At 41.8% G+C, this 15,224-nt stretch overlaps 1 protein-coding gene across 1 annotated transcript in view; it reads right to left on the bottom strand.

Annotated features, from left to right (window-relative positions):
* Window positions 1–15,224, bottom strand: part of CHM (CHM Rab escort protein) — a 258,996-nt gene that overhangs the window by 148,387 nt on the left and 95,385 nt on the right. Inside the window, exon 4 of the mRNA XM_036305573.1 lies at window positions 14,685–14,809. Coding sequence (XP_036161466.1) covers window positions 14,685–14,809 — 125 coding nt within the window. The remainder of the gene's footprint in view (window positions 1–14,684; window positions 14,810–15,224) is intronic.

The following is a 15,224-nucleotide window of genomic DNA, read 5'->3' on the forward strand; positions in this document are numbered from 1 at the left end:
GATCACTAAAACCATTAGGTTGAACACCAGAATTATTTTTTAAAGTAAGTCACCAACAACAACAACAAAAAATAATGCGCTATCATATGTGTTTATGTTAGAGTAGGGTATTACTGACTTGCCATGAACTTTAATGCAGTTTCCAAGTAATGCCTTTATAATAACATAATTATTATTTAACATGAAAGAAGGAAAGGGAAGACTAGATAATATAGGCATACCATTTATACAGCTTTGCCAAAAAGCTGCATTTAACACTCTCCAAGTCTGTTGCCTGCTAAATGATGGGGGAAAAGACCAGACAAACACAGTTCAGACGCATGTCCAGTAAGGTCTGAGTGACATGGGAAGGCACTTGTCAATCTTTCACACCTGGGAGCCAGTCAATGGCCAGAATGGGTATGGCCACTGCATGTACCAGAAACCTGAATATTTAAACTTTCAAAGAAAGGAAGCTCACTTGCTTCTCTCTCTGGTACCCAGGGGTTCCCAGGACTCCTGTTGCAGGGATCTGTGCTCCCTTGCTCCCATGTGGCCCACAGCCATGTGGGGCTACACACATGGACTAATGGACTTTAATTAGCCTTAATGCTGAACCTCACCCAGCTGCAACATGGAACGGAAGCTCTGGACACTGGCCCGGCTTCTAGATCTGCTGCCACCCCAGCTGTCCCTCTTTCAGGACTGGCTTAAGGGGCAGGGGACTTTGGAACCTGAGGAATATAACTTCATGCAAATAAAGCCTTTTTCCACATCTCAATCTCCCATGGGGGCTTCTGAAAATGCTTATTTCAGTGATACCCCACGAACCTTACTCCCACTCGCATGAGCAAGGGAGGAATTTGATTCTCCAATAACACAAGCAGTGGTGATAGGTTTGCACTGATCTTTCCTCCTTGCCCTGTACTTGTAATCAAAGATTAAAAATAAAGGGCTTCCATTCAAGCTGGCAGAGTGGGTAAACGTGGCACCTGTACCCACTCACAACTACATCAAAATTACAACTAAACTACAGAACAAAAATCATTGAAATCTTGAAATTTAATTGAGTAGAAGTCCTGCAACTAAGGATATACAGATGAAGCCACATCAAGACTGGTAGTAGGGGTGGAGATACTGTACAATAAACATGACAAATAAACAAGGCATGCAGACCGCCAGCCGCAAGTTTGACATGCTTGCTGTACAGGCTGGTCGAACACCCACGTGTGGCAGATAAAAACTAGAAAGGATAACTCAGCTGTGTAGGTCCCCACTGAGGAACAAGGGCTCTAAGCCCCGCACCAGGCCCCCAAACTCAGGGTTCCAGTGGCAGGAAAAAAATACCACATAACTCCTGGCCGTGAAAACCAGCAGGGAGTTTGGCTGAGACTGAGGTTGCTGGAGTCTCAGGATTTCCTCCTCAATGACCTGTAAAGAGACTTACTCAGACTCACTATCTCTGAGCTGCAGCACTATGACAGCAGCTTGAAAGAAACCAAGGGCATATGGGAAGGAACTGAATTGTTTCAAGACTAGGGCTGAAGGGGCAGCTTTCTCCCAAATAGAAGTGATGGCAAAAGCCATTGTTCTTTTGCTGACCCCTCCTGCTGCAAGCCCAAGTCAGCAGCATATGTGAGTCTCCATCAACCTGACTATAATAACGTTTGCCCTAACCTTGTGATTCCCTGACACCCAGCCCATCCAAATTGCAGGCCATCAAAGCCATTTCCAGTGGCTTTTGCATACAAATGGCCTATGTTGGCTTATTCTGTGGACTTTCCTAAAATATCTTAAAGCTTCACAACCCCCAAACAAGCAGCATATGCCTCAGTGTGTTCCATACCTCTTCTTAAGGGGCTGCAGGCCCAGCACTAGCAGCAGCCAGACTTGGTTCACAGCTTGGTCTCTCCTGGCCACCTCCACACAATGCACAAACAGCAGCCATTTGCAGATTGCTATGTAGCTCATGCCTGGTGACTCTGGGCAGGACTCAGGTGTGGCTGACCTTGGTCTGTATCTCCTGGGAGGCTCCAGAGCCAGCACCCAGTAGACGATTTCAGACCATGACAGAGCATCAGCCAACCACCTCCAGGAGCAACACATTCAAGGGGTGGGACTCGGCAGGCACCAGAGCCCTGCTGAAGCCAATCCTGCTTTGTGGGGTCAGCCCCTACACAGCAGCTGCTCTGCAGTAGTCACAACGAGTCCTCACAGCCCATCAGCCTGAGAGTAAATCTCTCCCAATGAAGTGCCAACAGCAATCAAGCCTCAAGGACAACAGGAGGGTAAACTACAGCCCACACAGAGGGCACAGCTGGAGTACCCAGTTAGGGCTGAGGAGGCTGCACCACTGGTCACTCTACCAAGACTGGAAGACATAGCAGCTCTACCTAATACATAGAAAAAACCCCAGGGAGGCATCCAAAATGAGGAGACAAGAAACATGTCCCAAATGAAAAAAAGAGAATAAAACTCGAGAAAAAGAACTTAATAAAATGAAGAAAAAACAATCTACCAGATGAAGAGTTCAAAACAGTGGTTATAAGGATGCTCAATAAATTTAGGGGAAGAGTAGACGAACTTAGTGAGAGCTTCAATAAAGAGACATGAAACATAAAAATGGAGATAGAAAACATAAAAAAGAACCAGTTAGAATTGAAAGACATAATAAAAAATGAAAAATTCATCACAGAGAATCAACAGTAGAGCAGATGAAGCAGAGGGTCAAATCAGCAATTTGGAAGATGAAGAAGCAGAAAACACCCAATCAGAGCAGCAAAAAGAGAAAGAAGGATCCAAAAAAATGAGGCTAGTATAAAGAGCCTCTGGGACAACTTACAAGTGTACCAACATTCCCAACATAGTGGTGCTGGGGGAAGACAGAGAGAAAATAATTGAAATTCTATCTTAAAAATGAGAAAAAATTCCTTAACCTGGTGAAGAAAACAGACATTTAAGTCCAAGAAATGCAGACAGTCCCAAATAAGATGAATCCAAAGAGGGCTACACCAAGGCAAATAATAAAATGCCAAAGGTTAAAGACAAACAGAAAACCTTAAAAACAGCAAGAGAAAAGCAGTTAGTTACCTACAAGGGAGCTCCCATAAGATTGTCAGCTGATTTCTCAACACAACTTTTGCAGGCCTGAAGGGATTGGTAAGAAATATTCAAAACGATGAAAAGCAAAGACTTAACAGCCAAGATTACTCTACACAGGAAGGCTATCATTTAGAATAAAGGAAAGACAAAGAGCTTCCTAGACAAGAAAAAGCTAAAAAAGCTTATCACTACCAAACCAGTATTATAAGAAATGTTTGTTTGTTTTTTTGTTTTTTTTTAAAATATATTTTATTTATTTTTTACAGAGAGGAAGGGAGAGAGATAGAGAGTTAGAAACATCGATGAGAGAGAAACATCGATCAGCTGCCTCCTGCACATCTCCTACTGGGGATATGCCCGCAACCCAGGTACTTGCCCTTGACTGGAATCGAACCTGGAACCTTTCAGTCCGCAGGCCGACACTCTATCCACTGAGCCAAACCGGTTTCGGCAAGAAATGTTTAAGAGTCTTCTTGCGGAAACCGGTTTGGTTCAGTGGATAAAGCGTCGGCCTGCGAACTCAAGGATCCCGGGTTCAATTCCAGTCAAGGGCATGTACCTGGGTTGCGGGCACATCCCCAGTGGGGGATGTGCAGGGGGCAGTTGATCGATGTTTCTCTCTCATCGATGTTTCTAGCTCTCTATCTCTCTCCCTTCCTCTCTGTAAAAAATCAATAAAATATATTTAAAAAAAAAAAAACGAGTCTTCTTTAACAAGAAGAAAAAGAAAAATATATGAATAATAAAGTGGCAATACATACATATCTATCAATACTTACATGCATATGAATTAAATGCTCTAATTAAACAACTGAATGGATAACAAAACAAGACCCTTACATATGCTGTCTACAAGAGACTCACTTCAGATCTAAAGGCAAAAATAGACTGAAAGGGATAGAAAAATATATTTCATAAAAATGGAAACAAACAAAAAGGCTATGTAGCAACACTTACACCAGACAAAATAGACTTTAAAACAAAGACTATAACAAGAGACAAGGAAGGACCCAGCAATTCCACTTCTGGGTATTTACCCAAAGAAGCCTAAAACACTATGTCAAAAACACATATGCATCCATATGTTCATTGCAGTATTATTTATAATAGCTAACATATGGAAGAAACATAAGTTGCCATCAACAGATGAATAGATAGAAAAGAAGTGGTACATACATACAATGAAATATATGACTCAGCCATAAAAAAGAATGAAATCCTGCCATCTACAATGACATGGATGGGCCCAGAGGGTATTATGCTAAGTGAAATAAGTCAGACAAAGACAATTACCATATGATATCACTGATATGTGAGATCTAAAAAACAAAATAAATAAACAAGCAGAACAGAAAGAGACTAATAGATACAGAGAACAGACTGATGGTTGTCAGATAGAAGGGGAGTTGAGGGGGTGGTTGAAAAAGGTGAAGGGATTAAGAAGTTCAAATTGGTAGTTATAGAATAGTGATGGGGATGCAAAGGATAGCATAGGGAATCATCTACACTAATAAAAGAGAAACATGGTAATTGGCATACGACTGCTACCCTTTTCATTGGCTAATCAGTTAGATATGCAAATTAACTGTCAGCCAAGATGGCGGCCGGCAGCCAGGCAGCTTGAAACTAACATGAGGCTTGCTTGCCTCAGTGACGGAGGATTGTTGGAGGAAACCAACATTCCCCGCCTGCGGCTGCAGGCCTCTGAGCGGGCAGTTTAAGAAACATTGTAACAAATACCGCCGGACTTCAGCCAGCAGATTCGCAACATTGTAAGCAAAGGCCAGAAACCTACTTTCAGCCGCGTGGTGGCCTAAGAGCTGGAGCCAAGCCTCAAGGTAAAGCTGGCCCAGAATAAAAAAAAAAAAGAAAAAAAGGAGTGGTTGGGAGCTTCAGTCACCCCCAGCCTGAAAACAGCCCTCAGCCCCTCACCCAGACTGGCCAGGCACCCCAGTGGGGACCCCCACCCTAATCCAGGACACCCTTCAGGGCAAACCAGCCGGCCCCACCCATGCACCAGGCCTCTACCCTATATAGTAAAAGGGTAATATGCCTCCCGGCACCGGGATCAGCGTGACAGAGGTCAATGCCCAAACCCCCTGATCGCCCTGCGGATCTGTGTGCGACAGGGGGAGGGGCCCCAACCCCCTGATCAGCCCTGCTCTGTGTCTGATAGGGGGGAGCTCCCCAACCCCCCCCATGGGCCCTGCTCTGTGTGTGATGGGGTAGAGCCATAACCTCCCCATCGGCCCTGCCCTGAGTGTGACAGTGGCAGCGCCCCAACCCCCTGATCGGCCCTGCTCTGTGGGTGATAGAGGGCGGTGCCCCAACCCCCTGATGGGTCCTACTCTGTGTGTGATGGGGGCAGCGCCCCAACCCCCTGATTGGCCCTGCTCTGTGCATGACAGGAGGTGGCGCCGCAACCTCCCCATCGACCCTGCCTTGAGTGTGACAGGGGGTGGTGCCCCAACCCCCCAATTGGCCCTACCATGAGTGTGACTGAGGGTGGCATCACAACCTCCCAATCTGCCCTGCTCTGTGCATGACAGGGGTGGCGCCACAACTCCCCAATCGACCTTGCTCTGAGCCCGACCAGGGGCTGCACCTAGGGATTGGGCCTGCCCTCTGCCACCCGGGAGCAGGCCTAAGCCAGCAGGTCGTTATCTCCCGAGGGGTCCCAGACTGCGAGAGGGCACAGGCTGGGCTGAGGGACCCCCACTCCCCCCAAGTGCACAAATTTTTGTGCACCGGGCCTCTAATATCTAATAAGAAAGAAACATGCAAATTGACCATACCTCCGCTACACTCACAAGCCATGTGCACCAGCCATGCCCACCAGCTGATCAGGAGTGAGTATGCAAATAAACCCAACCAAGATGGCAGCAGCCATGGAGCTGGAGCGAACAGGAGGCTTGGGTTGCCCCTGGCAAGGGAGGAAGCCAAGCATCCCACCTGCCCTGGCCAGCTATGTGCTCTGCTCAAGGCTATAAAGTTTCAATTATAGAAGATAAATAAATCCCAGATGTCTGCTTCCAGTTGAGGTGGCCTCTGCTCAAGGAAGGTCTGGGAGCCTGGGTTGCCCAGGGCCGTGGCCAGCCTGCAAACAGCCATCAGCCACTCACCCAGGCTGGCCAGACACCCCAGCAGGAGCCCCCCATCCTGAAGGGGGTGTGGCCAGCCTGAACACAGCCCTCAGCCCCTCACCCAGGCTGGCCAGGCACCCCAGTGGGGACCCTTACCCTGAAGGGGGTGTGGCCAGCCTGAAAACAGCCCTCAGCTCCTCACCCAGGCTGGCCACACCCCCCGAGTGGGGACCCTCACCCCATGAGGGTGTGGCTGGCCTGCAAACCACCACAGACCCCTCGCCCAGGCCACCCCATGCCCCAAGGGAACCCCCACCCTGATCCAGGACACCCTTCAGGGCAAACCAGCCAGCCCTCACCCGTGCACTAGGACTCTATCTATACTAATAAAAGGGTAATATGCTAATTAGACTGGGAGACCTTCCAAGAGACCTTCCGAATGTTTTTCTGGACAAAGCCATGGTGGCGGGGCCAAGGTAGAGGTGGTTATAGGCCAAGAGGGGAGGGCAGTTGTGGGTGATCAGGCTGGTGGGGGGCGGGGCCATTGGGGGAAAGCAGGCCATCAGTGGGGGTCAGTTGGTGGTGATCGGGACAGCAGGGGGGGCAGTTTGGAGTGAGCAAGCGAGCAGGCGGGCAGTTGGGGGCGAGCAGGCCAGTGGGGAGAGAAGGTGGGGGCGAGTAGGCCAGTGGGGGGGGGCATTTTGGGGTCACCAGGCTGGTGGGGGGGGCATTTGGGGGTAAGCAGGCTGGCGGCGGGGGCAGTTGGAGGCAAGCAGGCTGGCAGGCAGAGTTGTTAGGGGCAATCAGGCAGGCAGGCAGGCAGGTGAGCGGTTAGGAGCCAGCAGTCCCGGATTGTGAGAGGGATGTCCGACTGCCGTTTTTTGCCCAATCCCTGTAAACCGGCAATAGGACATCCTTCGAGGGGTCCCAGATTGGAGAGGGTGCAGGCTGGGCTGAGGAACACCCCCTCCCCCATGCACAAATTTCGTGCACCGGGCCACTAGTGTAGTTAATAATATTATAACAACTGTATGGTATCAGAATACTGTTAATAATATTGTAATAACTCTATAGTATCAGATAATATTTTAAGAACTGTATGGTGTCAATTTCTTTTTTCTTTTTCTTCTTGTTAAAAAAGACCCTTTAACATTTACTGTTTTGGTGGTGATAAGCTACTGTAGCTTTTTCTTATCTGGGAAGCTCTTATCAGGGTGATCACTTTGTAAGTTATATAAATGTCTACTCACTGGGTTGTAAACCTAAAGTTAATATAATATTGTACATCAACTGTAACTGATAAATAAAAATTATTTTTAAAATGAGAAGATATTATAAATGTTTATATAATTTTGTAATAAATTACTATTCCATACAAATTATAAAAGTCAGAATAATTACTGTAAAAATTTGTAGATTGGATTGTGTATGCGTATGTGTATGCATATATATAGGTTTAATATCTATAAATGTGTTTATAAACAAAATAAAATAGTAAAAGTCAAATAAACATAACAAATAGGAAAATAAATAATGGAAATTATATTGAATGGATAATGCTATTAAACTTTGCTGTTATTATTGATTTTCCTGAATATTCTTGATTAAATACCTAATATATTTTAGAAATACTTGTTGACTGTGAGAGTTTCAATGGTTATGTGAGTTTATTAAATAATATTCACAATAAATAAAACCATTTCTAAAGCAAAAAAAAATAATTATTAGGCATGTGAACCATCTTTAATTATTTAAATGCCAAAGGCATTTTTTCAAAAACTTGCCATTAGTATTTTTTGCATTACATGTATATTTGCCTATTTATTTATAAATGTTTTGTAAAAATAGTCAATGCTGAATCTACCTTTATTACCTACAAAGATGCAAAATAAAAATAAATTCATAAAGATAGAAAGATTAAAAATTAAAAGGCTACTGGTTATGACTACAATATTTTTATGACCAAATGACATATGACCAAGGATTGAAGTTTGACTTCTATTTTCTCGATGTAATTAAATTCACTAAACTCTTGAGGTGAATGACCATTAAAGTTTAGAACATAGAGTAATTTGCCATTTGGTCAGACTGTGGATTTGATTTGCACATAATGAGAGAGTAGTGTGCAAGAACAAGATAATTAGCAAGTGAGAGACCCTAAACGATTGCCTAGCATTAGTGTATAATTACAAAGTCCTCAGGAAGTGATAATAACTTCTTTTCTGAAAAAAACAGCCAAAACACAAAACACACGCGCACGCACACAAAAAAGCTCATTAAGTGAGTCAAAGGCTAAGTAGAAAACACAATTAACTTGTGGTGTATGACTATAGAGAGAAAACACATGACCTTCAATAGAAAATAGACTCAAAATAAAAAGCCAATGGAAAAGAACACATAAATCTTTTTCTCTTTGCAGAAGACATGACTATGTAAAAATCTCAAGGAATCTGCAACAGAATTCACAGGATTAAAAAGTCAGTTCAGCAAGATTTCAGGATATAAGATCAACACTTGTAAAACAATCCTATCTAATAAAGAGGGAATATGCTAATTGACCCCCGTACCTTCACAAAGATGGCAATGCCCACAGCCAAAAAGGAGGGAATATGTTAATTGATTGCCCTGCCCACAAAGATGGCGGCACCCACATCCAATAAGGAGGGAATATGCTAATTGACTGCCCCACCCTCAAAGATGGCAGCGCCCACAGCCACAAGATGGCCAGCAGGGGAGGGCAGTTGGAGGCGATCAGGCTGGCAGGGGAGGGCAGTTGGGGGCAACCAGGCCGGCAGGGGAGAGCAGATGGGGGTGACCGGGCTGGCAGGGGAGGGGAGTTGGGGGGACTGGGCCAGCAGGGAAGGGCAGTTCGGGGGGATCAGGCCAGCAGGGGAGGGCAGTTGGGGGCGACTGGGCTGGCAGGGGAGCAGTTAGGTATCAATCAGGCTGGCAGGGGAGCAGTTAGGGGGTGATCAGGCTGGCAGGCAGAAGCAGTTAGGGGAAATCACGCAGGCAAGCAGGTGAGTGGTTAGGAGACAGCAGGCCCGGATTGTGAGAGGGATATCCAACTGCTGGATGTCCCACAGGGATCGGTCCTAAACCGGCAGTCAGACATCCCCCAAGGGGTCCCAGATTGGAGAGGGTGCAAGCTGGGCTGAGGGTCATCTCCTCCAGTGCACGAATTTCGTGCACCTGGCCTCTAGTTGTATTTATAAATAGCAATTACAAACATGTGAAATCCAAAATCAAAAAAGCAATACCTACTCACAACTGCAATGCTCCAAATGAAATTAAATACTTAGACAAACAACTAATAATACATGTCCTGGAATTGTATATTGAAAACTATACAATTCTGTACAAAGAAATCAAAGATGACCTCTGTAAATGAAGAGACATACCTTGTTGATGGAACTGAAGACAAAATAAAAAAGATGTCAATTCTCCCCAAGTTGATCTATAGTTTTAATGCAATTCCTATCAAAATTCCAGTGACATTCTTTAGACATAGACAAACTTGTTAAAATACTTATATGGAAAGACAAGAATTCTAGAATAGCTATAGCAATCTTGACATAGAAGAATAAATTTGGCCCTGGCCAGTTTTCTCAGTGGTTAGAGTGTCAGCCTGTGGACCCAAAGGTCTCAGGTTATTCAGTCCTAATATTTGGCTGTAGTAATCAAGACAGTGTAGTACTCATGTTGAAAAGGTTCAACTGATGACATTTTACTATGAAGATGCAAAAGCAATATGCATTCAATAGAAACTATATTTCAAATTTTGAATTTTTATCTTTTCCCATGCTAGCAATATCAATACAATATTCTCTCATGATGCTGGGCAGTAGTGTCAAACCACAGCTCCTAGTCAGTCATGTGATCACATGGCTAAATAAACAATACTCTACAGTATACTGTGTTGCCACCAATTTTTGGGTATTGTGTTCTGGACAAATTTATGATGTTCAGTGCATTAGGTGTGTTAAATGTATTTTCAACTTACAATGCTTTCAATTTATGATAGGTTTATCAGAATATAACCCCATCATAATTCAAAGAGCACCTGTATATATCAATAGAACAGAATAGAGAATCCAGAAATAAACCCATCAAAGTACAGCAACTGATTTTTGACAAAGATGCAAAAGGAATTCAATGGAGGAAAAATAGCCTGTTCAACGAATGGTGCTGAAGCAATTGGATATCCTTACATTAAAATAATAAACATTGCCCTGGCCAGGTGGCTCAACTGGTTTGAGAGTTTTCCTGTACACCAAACCGCTGCTGGTTCAATTCTTGTCAGGGCACATATCTAGGTTGCGGATTTTATCCCCAGTCAGGGTGCAAATGGGAGGTTAAACTACAATGGGAGGTTACACTACACATCTATCAAAATGGCTAAATAAAAAGGTGACAACACCAAATATTGGTGAAGATGTGAAAAACTGAATCACTCATATTTTTCTGGTGGAAACGTAAAATGGTACAGATCCTTTGGAAAACAGTTTGGCAGTTTCTTTTAATACTAAACATGCAATTACCATATGACCCAGCAATTACACACTTGGCCACTTATCCCAGAGAAATAAAAACTTATGCTCACATGAAACCCTGTAAACAAATGTGCATGGCATCTTTATTTGTAACAGACAAAATTGGAAACAGCCCAGATGTTATTCAATGGGTAAATGCTTAAACAAACTGTGGTATATCTATACCAGGGAATACTGCCCAGCAATAATAAAGAACAAATTATTGATGCATGAAACAACATGGATGAATTTCCCAGTAACCATGCTGAGTGAAAAATGCCAATGAGAAAAGGCTACATGCTGTACAGTTCCATTTACATCCTCAAAAGGGAAAAAATATAGAACTGGAAAACCGATTGGTTTACTAGGGGTTAGGGACTGGGGGGGGAGGTAGGAAGGAGATGAGGTGTGGTTATAAAATGGCAACAGGAGGGATCTTTGTGGTGACGGAACTGTTCTGTTTTGTAAGTTGACTATGTGGTGGAGATCTGGACTAACATATGTGTTAAAATTATATAGAATTACAGACACACACATACACACACCCTCTGTCCACAAAATTAACATTAACATCAATAACACATGTTAAAAAACAACTGTAACAACAACAAAAAGACAGAAACCTGTACTATATTTTTCATTATTTACAAAAGGGGATTCACAAAGATTTTGAGATGTAGTTCATAAGAATGTCAAGGATCTACAACATAGTCATAACTTTACTTACTCAAGAGAAAATGAGAGAATTTCCTAGAAAACCAAAGTAATCTCTTAAAATGTTAAAAATGTAATTCTAATCATTTTTAATACTCATCTTTCTAAAATGTGTTTAAAATTCCCCTACATTTGCAAGTGAAAGATAAAGAACAAAATTTAACTGTTACCTAAAGAAAATGTGATATAATTATGACCATCCAATGTTATACTGTGCTATAGTACAATGCCCTTGAGGGATCCTCTAGTACAGTGGTTCTCAACCTTCCTAATGCCACGACCCTTTAATACAGTTCCTCATGTTGTGGTGACCCCCAACCATAAAATTATTTTCGTTGCTACTTCATAACTGTAATTTTGCTACTGCTATGAATCATAATGTAAATATCTGATATGCAGGATGTATTTTCATTGTTACAAATTGAACATAATTAAAGCATAGTGATTAATCACAAAAACAATATGTAATTATATATGTGTGTTCCGATGGTGTTAGGCGATCCCTGTGAAAGGGTCATTTGACCTCCAAAGGGGTCACGACCCACAGGTTGAGAACTGCTGCTCTAGTATAAAAGCCATTTGCCCTTACACTAAAAAGCCAAAGCCTGCTCTCCACTTGCTGCTACGGTTTACTCTTTCTCTGTTAGCCTCTCAACTAGCACCTAAAATAATAGCATGTTAAAGCCTAGAGAGACCTTTAGGATCAACTAGTCCAAACCCTTTATGTTTTCTAATGATAAAACAGAGGTCCTGAGAGGAGCCACATTTCGCTCAATATCGCACAGCAGGCTGAATGGTAAAGGCAGGACTATTACCTGGGTCTTGGTGTGGTTCTCAGTATGCTTGCCTTTAAGCAGATCTCCCTTTCCTATTTTCTGCTTTAAACTACTATGATGGGGGAAAAAAAAAAACATGAAAATAAGGTTGTCAGAAATATGTATTAAATAAGGTTTTTGATTTAAGTCAGTTGGTCCTCATATAAAGTAAATCTTTGTGAAAGCTATTCTGCCATAGCCCCTTTTCACATAATTCCAAGTTTATGGCCATGATCCAAAGATTAAGGATGCCACAGTCTGGCTGGGGCTAAATGAGGTATTGTTATTCCTGTTTACCCATGTTTATAGCACTAGCTATAGAGAAGTGAATTTTCTGTACATTCCTCCACTGGATACTCTCAAGGCTCTTCCTGCTAAGTATGATATTAATAACCAATTACCTTTTCCAAGTAAATGAAGATATATAGAACATAATCCCAATTAACCTCTTGTTCTACACTCTAACGGGCAATGAGAGGAACATACAGCAGAGTTCTACTTCTGTTTTAAAACAAACTTTCTACCACCAACCTTTTACTTTATCACTTTAGGAAGTCACAAAAATGAAACTAAAGAAATCAGAAATTGAAAACGAGATCATTTTCTCAGCACTCAAAATGTGTCAGTTCAGTCACTAGAAATTATAAACCCCAACTGTATAGAGTAGAGAGAAATCAAAGGCCCTAAAATATCAAAAATTATCTCTCAAAGGGTCATAGTATGACTGTCATTATATTCTAGTCAAGTAGTTTTCATGGATACACTAGAAAGTTATCAAATATTTATTCCTGGTTTTATCAAAGCATATGGCTTTTCAGTTGAGATCACATTTGGTTTTAAATCTGTCTACCATGGCTCTAAACAACATCAGAGAGTTATACCTTTTCATACAAAATGCCATTTAGCTTTATATAAATTACAATCTATATTTGGCATTTAAAGGCTGTCTTTTTTTTGCAGAAAATCATAAAAAAATACCTGTGCTTATGGGAGAAAATGCTAGTTATCTGAAAGATATGAACATGGATTAAGAAATAACCAAGTTCCCAAAGTTTTCAACATGACAGAACATATCCTAAAGAATCTGTAGTATCTTGAATTTTTAAGTTTTAATTACTATAGACGTGCCAGACAGTGTGATATTTTAAACCTCTCAACCCTATAACTATTTAAATGATTGCACTATGTGACTGCTATCTTTCAGCCTATCAACTGTGTCATTTGAAGAAACAAACTTTTTCAAATGTTTTAAAGCAATGAGTTCTCTCCTGATTTACAATATGTCCCCAAATGTTATGACCACTCAATTTAATTTTTTAAATTCAAAATTATAATTACCCATTATGCTACACTAAATATTATCTAAGAAGAGTGGTGTTTATTTTCCATTTTGCTACTTTGAATATTATCTAAAAAGAGTAGAACACTGGACTACAATTAAAAATCATGGGTTTTAATCTTAAGCTCCACTGCTACCTAGCTTGAGTGTGGCCTTGACATTTATCAAACGATGTGACATTCAGCACATTAATCTTTTTTAGTTCTATTGAGGATTCTGTACAAAAAATGCTGCTAATACTACCTGCCCTATCCTAGCACAGGATAGTTATTAGAATCAAATAAGATAATGAATGTAGAAGAGCTTGGTGAATTATAAGTCATTAATGTAAGATATTATTATTATTATTATTATTAATCTCTAAACAGAGAAAACTGAAAGTTACATTTTTATATTTTACTAGAGGCCCAGTGCACAAAATTTGTGCAAAGGTAGGGTCCCTAGGCCTGGCCGGTGATCAGGGCAGATTGGGGCCTTCCAGCTGCCGGCCAGGGCCTTCCTTTCAGCTGCCGGCTGCCAGCCAGGGCACCCTTACCCAGCTGCTGGCTGCCGGCAGGGGCCTTCCTATGTTCCACATTTCCCCCTGGTGGTCAGCGCATATCATAGTGAGCGATCAAACTCCTGATCTCCCGGTCGAACTCCCAAGGGGACACTTTGTATATTAGCCGTTTATCTATATAGATTTCATTTTATTTTATTTTTCCATTACTATTTATCCACTCTGTCCTCTCTCACCTCCACCCACCCTCCTATTCTCTCTACAATCACCACACTGTTATCCATGTCCATGAGTTCTCTTTTTTTGCTCAAGACCCCTACACTTCACCAGGGCTGTCTGCCTACGCTTTATCTGGGAGTCTGTCTCTATTTTGCTTGGTAGTTTGTTCATTAAATTTAACACATGATTGAAACCATATGGTACTTGTCTTTCTCTGAGTGGCATATTTCATTTAGCATATGTTCTCCAGATCTGAAAGTTACATTTTTAAAAAGACAAACCAGCATATCTATTAGACATGTAGCAATCAATTTTATATAAATGGTTATAGTTGGCCTCTTCTGAAGAAGTGTGAGTAAGAAGTCATTACTTTGGTTTATCCTAAATAAATAATTTTCATACCTGGCATAACAAAACACTTCCACATGTTGAATGGTTTTGTCCAACTTGCTAAGAGCAATGGCTTCTTCATTTAGAAGGATCTGTTCTTGCCATGCTGGGCTTTCATTCACAATGTCACTGTTTTCCTAAACAATATAAAAATGAGAAATTTTAATTAATTGAGCAATCTGAACCTCTACTCTTTTGAGAAAATTTGTACCTTAATAAGCTCATGTTTTTTCTTTCATCCCATCAAAACTCAAAGATGGGTATCACTTCAGAGTCACTGAAGCCACTCCAGTAGCCTAGTGGGCTAACTTCAAAGGAAAGAAAGAAAAACAATGTATAAAATCTATCCTATCAAAAGCCAGACCTGGTTGACAGATTTCTATCAGGATATTTGATATTTTGATGGAGCCATCTGGACATGGCTGCTTTGACATGGCTAAAAACTAGGACAATTAATGCTCCATCCACTGAGAATCATGATCATCTGTTTTAATTACTAATTAATAATAAAGTTTTTACATTTTGTCAAAATAGCAGGTTCAACATTACTTC

This window comes from Myotis myotis, unplaced genomic scaffold (assembly GCF_014108235.1).
Source record: "Myotis myotis isolate mMyoMyo1 unplaced genomic scaffold, mMyoMyo1.p scaffold_m19_p_4, whole genome shotgun sequence".
In the NCBI taxonomy this organism is placed as follows: domain Eukaryota; kingdom Metazoa; phylum Chordata; class Mammalia; order Chiroptera; family Vespertilionidae; genus Myotis; species Myotis myotis.